At 37.9% G+C, this 6,381-nt stretch overlaps 1 protein-coding gene across 1 annotated transcript in view; it reads right to left on the bottom strand.

Annotated features, from left to right (window-relative positions):
- Nucleotides 1–1,871: 1,871 nt before the first annotated feature.
- Nucleotides 1,872–6,381, bottom strand: part of SPAM1 (sperm adhesion molecule 1 (PH-20 hyaluronidase, zona pellucida binding)) — a 5,046-nt gene continuing 536 nt past the window's right edge. The window contains 3 exon segments of the mRNA XM_009703042.1: nucleotides 1,872–2,576; nucleotides 4,415–4,504; nucleotides 5,954–6,381. The exon segment at nucleotides 5,954–6,381 is cut by the window's right edge and continues 20 nt beyond it. Of these exon segments, the coding sequence (XP_009701344.1) occupies nucleotides 1,872–2,576; nucleotides 4,415–4,504; nucleotides 5,954–6,381 (1,223 nt within the window).

Genomic DNA, 6,381 nt, shown 5'->3' with positions numbered 1-6,381 from the left:
AAACTTCATATAAGCCATACAACCTATGCTAAGGCATTACCAGTGATGTTTCTTGTTTTTAGAAACCCTTTGATAGTCATCACAACTGCAGTGTGAAAGAGAGGGACCTCAGGTACAGGAATTACGATACCATGGCTTTTGTTTACCCAAGATCAAATAACCAATATCAAAGCTGCAGTGAAAAAAACATGTTTGTACAGAGGTGATCAAAACCAGCTGGCTTCTTTTGTGCCAGACAGTCTGCTACATACATATTTTTTATTCAATATTCTACTTGGAACATTAATGACAGAAATAGCTTTGACTTGTGGGCTCAACACCGTAACTGCGATGAGAAAATTGTCACTTCCTCTTGATAATTTGCTGTCCAAAAGCCAGAAAACATTATTTCTCCATGTTAAGTCTAAAGGCTTCATCTATTTTTCTGCGCGTCTGTTATGACTGACAACCGGAAAATGCAAAGGCAATGCATATAATATGTGTTTTCTGATAGACTAAGGCCTGAACTTTTCATAAATAAAGGGCTACTGTAGTGAAATCCCAGGTATTTCCATTAGTGAGGTGGGTTGTATCTGTGGGAGGTTGTGATTGATTTATGCAGGTCATGCCTAGCTCTAGGGAGACTTTTTAATGTATTCGTGCCAGCAGCCACTCTACCCATCAGAAGTCCAGCTGTCTATTAAGCATCTGACATAATAATTTGAAAAGGTTATTTAATCAAATAAACTGCAGTTAATTGCTTCTAAGTGCTTAAACTGACTATACGTAAATCATAACCAGACTCCTGATGTGATACTGGGAGTAGTTTTCTTCTGAGGTATCTCTGCTACTTTCACACAGCTTTTGGCAATGGAATAACATTAAGCAAATAGTCTTAGTTCTGTCAGCAGGCTGGATCAAAAAGGTGGCCCTGAGATTGGGCATCATGAGCACTGGAAGTGAAGAAAAGGAGTCCCAGGTCCCCAGTGTCACTCATCTCACAGCCTTTCTAAGGAACAAACTGGTTTCCACCAAAGAGGCCGCTCAGGAAATAGGCATAGAGAAAGTCCCACGTTCACAGGCTTTTGCCCAAATGGCATGGACAGCCCTATCCAGTTGCAAGGGCTGGATGGATGGAGAAACTAGGGCTGGTGACCAGTGCCAGTAGGGAGTGCAGGGGCAGATCAGGTGAGTCTGGAGTATTGGCCAGACAAAACAACTGAAAGCCAAGGAAGGAACATCTGAAATAAGGGGCAGGGCTTGGGAGAAGAAGAGGAGGAGAAAGAAAGAAGGATAAACCGCTACAGCTCAAATTTTAAATAATGAAGTGGTAATATTTGAAGTCAACATTTACATTAAAGTTAGAACCTTTTGAAGAGTTATGAATATCATTAAAAGAAAAAACACAGTGTCCCTGTAGATATTGTAACAGGTGGAGAAACATTACATTAATCAGATAAATTTTATGCTGCTAAGTCCCACAGCCAAACATTTTTAAGAGCTAATTTTCATATGGAATGAAATTAATTCCTGCATAGAGCATCAAACCTGTTGACTGCTGAGACTTGATGAAATCCAGGTTGAGATGTATTTAACTGGCTTAACTTGAAGTATACAAAATAGCATCATCAACAATTTTTTCTTTTCAAATATAACTGTTTAAAAATGTAAACTGTAAAAAAAGTTCCTTATTATGGATTATCCTTTCACATGGTATAATCAATATATACAGACCAGTATATCTTTGGCATAAATAGTAGTTTATAGAACTAAACTGAAGAAAGACATTTAAGCTGAAGTGTCGCCTATGGAATAGAAATGGTTACCTGATACAGATAAGACCATATGCCTTTCAGGAATGATTTTTCTTTGTAAATAAAACCTTTAGAATTTCAAATGCAGCCAGGGAAAATAATATTCTCGCTTTCGTGGGTCATTTGTATTAAGGTTCTCAAAATTAGAATTAAACAAAACAGATTAAACATCCTTATCTTATAGGACGAAGAACTACTGAAAGTACGAGTATCATTTGCTTCTAAATCATATCTAGTGGCAGCTGTGACAGTGTTATATTCTGCAGTTGTTATATTGAGTATATTATTTCCAAAGGTAGATTGGAAATCTTCTATTTCAGGATGTGTAGATAATGTCACCTTACTCTGAGAGGTAAATGAAAATACAGTTCTATTAGACAGGATCTTTTCTTCAGAGGCTTCTACATTAGAAAGTGAATTTGAGGATATCTGAATGCAAATATCTTCTGAAATGCAAGCATGGAGGTAATGGATGTCATTTATATCAGCTCTGGGTTCACAACTGTGCCCTGCATAACAGTGGCAATCAAATTTTTCTATGAATGTTTGCAGATCCTGAAATGCCGGTTGCCCTTGTAGAGTGTATTTTCCATCCTTTGTCATTTGAATGACAATATTCTCAGGGTTCAAGTGAAGATAGTCACTGGAATTCCATTTTTTCCGTGCACAAGCACCAGAGTCTTGGCATAACACTTGGCTACAGATTCTGGCTGCCATCGTGACATTGATGAGGTATGGGGTCAAAGTCCTCCTAAGGTAGTTGTCCAGAGTTCTACAGGTGTTCTGTGAAAAGAACATCATATCTGCATAGTTTAGTACGGAAACCATTAAAATGCTGTCGTTCTAATAACAGCACCATAGTGGATATCTATGAATGTTTCTCCTGAGGTTTTGATAATAGTTACAACTGGTTGTTGGAAGCAAGTTTATCTGAGAAGTTGTTATGTAGTTCAAGGTTCACAGCAAATTTCTGTTGGGTAGTTGCTGGAGATGTTATGAGAAGCACTTATATCGGAAAGCAGACGACTTTAAGCTTTCCTTTTATCTGTATATTTCATGCAACATTTTGAATCAGATGCATTTAAAGAAGTTACATGAAGGATTGAAGTTCCTTTTTAGGTCTTGAATGGTTTGAAGGGATCTTGAAAATAAAACTCACTTCTTCAACCTGAACATATAATTTTGCTATCAAATCATCTCTGTGAGACTCTTCAATTTTCCCCTGACCTGAATAGCTAGGCTGCACGAGTAGGGAGCTTTCACGGCATTTTTGAATGGAAGGCATTTTGGGAGGATGGCCAAATTGAAAGTATGCTAGGAGAACTGATCCTTCTAATTGATCATGAAGTTGGCATATATTCTGTGTATACTTGGCAAAGTTTAATAACCAGAGGCTTTGGGAACTCTTTCTTTGTTTCTGTCACTATGTGTCCTTAGGGCATTTGCCTAATACCACATATAGAACAGCTAATATTTACACCCATAGAGATCACTTTGGTGAAGCTGAGGTGTATGTAGTTTTTTTGTTTTTCTTTTAGGTATATTTAAAAACCCCACCTAGAAATTTTGGGTGATGCAATTCTTGCAGTAATATTTCATTGCTGAAAGGCTACTGAATGTGAGAACTGTAAAAAAATAAAAGGTGCAATTAGTGCACAAACACATAGCCTGACTGGGCTGTGGAAAGTTCTGTTTGCTCACATGAATCTCAAAATTCAAACAGTAGAAGTTGTTGCTCATCTACGTTCTGATATTGGGGTAATGGGCAAAAAAGCTCCAGGTGCAACTGATACCCTTTCTCAAAGGCAGGCACATACAAAAAAGTCAAAGTGGGATGCTTTGGGGAATTTGACCCTTACAGAGCTGTGGAGGTTTATTTGGCCATGCTTTCTGTGACAGGAGGCACAGCAGTGCTGAAGAGTTTCGGTTCTTTGCGCTTAGAAGACTTCAGAAGAGTCTTTCCATACAGTAGTTTATTTTATCTAGCTTGCCTGGCTATGAATGAGCTAGTTCAAAAGATTGATTTGAACATCCTTGTAACAATGTTTCTCAAACTATGTATTTGACCTGCCTAAAACAAATTGGACTTTTTTTTCCTCTTCTGACTCAGATCTATCTTACGATGAAATTAATCAAAGTACTACTTACAACACACAGAACAGGCTAGAGCTGAAATTTCACAGACTGACTCCTCCTAGTGCTTTAAATATTACTGCTAAGTGCACTACTTCAAAAGCAGAAGGGTCTTTTAAAAATTGTTCTGGGCAAGCACAAGTCATTTTTTCTGTACCTCCTGACTGGAGTGTAATGAAGATGTAGGAATTCATTCCTTAAATTAGCTAAACAAGCGGTGACTTGCCTACAGTTATCATGGTAGCTTGTCCAGTTACTCAGAGCCAACACTGATACTTTGAAAGGCTGCACTCTTATTCTGCACTCTTATTCTGTGTAGTCAATGACAATCTTCGTAAGCCTCGAATGTTTTTTGACTAGAGAAAATGCTGGCAATATGGAGTCATCATTTTAAAAGTAGAAGATATGATATAAGTAATCATAATGCTTTATATCCTTTTCACTTTATTGCTCTTTAAAAATGTCATGTAATAATTAATCTGGCATACCTTATTTTGTGTTAAATTCATATCACCCCAGATCACAATTCCAGAAGCACCCAGTGCAGCAGATTCTCCGATGGTATTTACCAGGTCATCCTGAGGGGAAATGCGCAAAGAATCATACTAAGGTAAGTAAGCTATAACATAAGGGCAAAAGGTATAATGCATATAGTAAATTACGTATCCAAAATAACTACTTTGAAGACAGCGAGAAATTATACACGATGCAAACATTCTGCTCTCAATTACACTATTTTATTCTGGGATTGGGTTACACAGGTGATGCCAGAAAATGTTGCCGACTATATCCAATTTCTATATGTCATCTGGTTAGAAAAACAAGGCTCTCAAACTGAGTCAGTGGTTAGGCACATGACATACACTCCTCCAGCCATTTTAAGTTTTATTTTGCTGCATTGCCTCCTGGCTGCTCAGAGTTGGTAGTAACTGGTTTCAGGAATGCTGCCTGAAGCAGAAAACTGGAAAGCGTAGCTTTTTTTTGCAGAAAAGTAGAAGAGAAAGTGCTTTCACCAACACGAATGTCTTATCTCCAGAGAATGGCTCTGGCCTTTTACAGAGATTGATTTGGGAAATTTGTTTCTGTTCAGTTCTCCTTTTAGGGTCAGCTATTAGCCCAGCCCTAACAAAGTCTTAAAGCCTATACAGGATAGGAGAGGACTATGGGTAGAAGAAGAACAAGGCAAAAACAATTTACCGCAGGGCACAACACATGAAAAGGAAGAATGTAAATATTACAGGATTTAAATGATTAACTAGGAACCCTGCAGGCACCCTGGCAACACTTCTTGGTCACTGAAGGTATCCACGGAGCTGGGGCAATGCCTGGTGATGCTCTATCCAGAATGTGAGAGGACAGCAGACACCATGCAGTCACCAGGATCCCAACCTTTAACTTCCTCTTCCTCACGGCCTAGATGACTGGGAAGAGATTCCCCAGATCGGTGGTATATCTGGTAGGGTGGGTGTATATAAAAATGTGAAGGGAAAAGTGTAGCCAGAACTGTGATAAGATGATTAGACTTTAAGCGGAGCCTAACCTTGACTAATCCATGAGATGCTGAAATACCATTTAGAAAGCTGTTCAAGTACAACTAAGGATAGAATGTTATTACTAGCTTTTAAACACTTTTATAAGGAAAAGAAAGACTCACTTTTATTGTTTTTTCTTGGAATCTAAGAAGTAGACAGTAGGCCAGCCCGGTTTTACCAATTCTCTTTGGAAGAGGTTACTAATATTTCTTTCCTCTGACTTAGTATACTAAATATGCTTTCTAGCTTTGTATTTTTTGCTACATGTGAGGACTACTCGGAGAATAAAACACTATTTGATAAATATGAGGAAGGTTTGAAAATAGCCCTCTTAGTGTTCCGTTTGATCAAATTTCTTTGATGGATTAATTTAATTTTTTATACAAAATCTACACACTTTTTTTCTGATGCAAGTTGGCATATTTGCTAAATAAATGTCACCTGGTAATTTCTTTCTACTTAAATTTTAAATGTTTAAGGCCTAGCTCCACTCACCTGGGAGAGATATTCCTCATAGACATCTGTGAATACTGGACGTGTATATACAAAAACTGGAAGGGGATGAGTAGAATTAGAGACATATGAAATTCTAATGGCTTCTTGAACTCTGTTGCGAACAAAGAGCTGGGCATTTCTGGAAGATCTTAAGGCTGTCTCTAGATAGATAGATGGATAAAGTGCTGTACTTTTCTCCCACAACCAATTAAGCTCGTTATTTCTTTCTATTTCAATATCTAAACAGGTTCCTGTATAATTATGTGGGTTTTGTTTGTAATCATAGTTATAACAGTCTGGATAAAGGTAGTAGCCCCACAGACGATTTGGCTTCATTTCTATGCCCAGCTTTAAAGATTCCAACATAATTGATTTTGCTGCAGCTTCAAATTCCATTTTAGCTATAGTCCTGGCTTCAGCTTCTGATA

The sequence above is a fragment of the Cariama cristata genome, unplaced genomic scaffold (genome assembly GCF_000690535.1).
Source record: "Cariama cristata isolate BGI_N322 unplaced genomic scaffold, ASM69053v1 scaffold21306, whole genome shotgun sequence".
Taxonomy (NCBI): Eukaryota; Metazoa; Chordata; class Aves; order Cariamiformes; family Cariamidae; genus Cariama; species Cariama cristata.
This window is presented reverse-complemented; position numbering and strand designations above follow the sequence as displayed.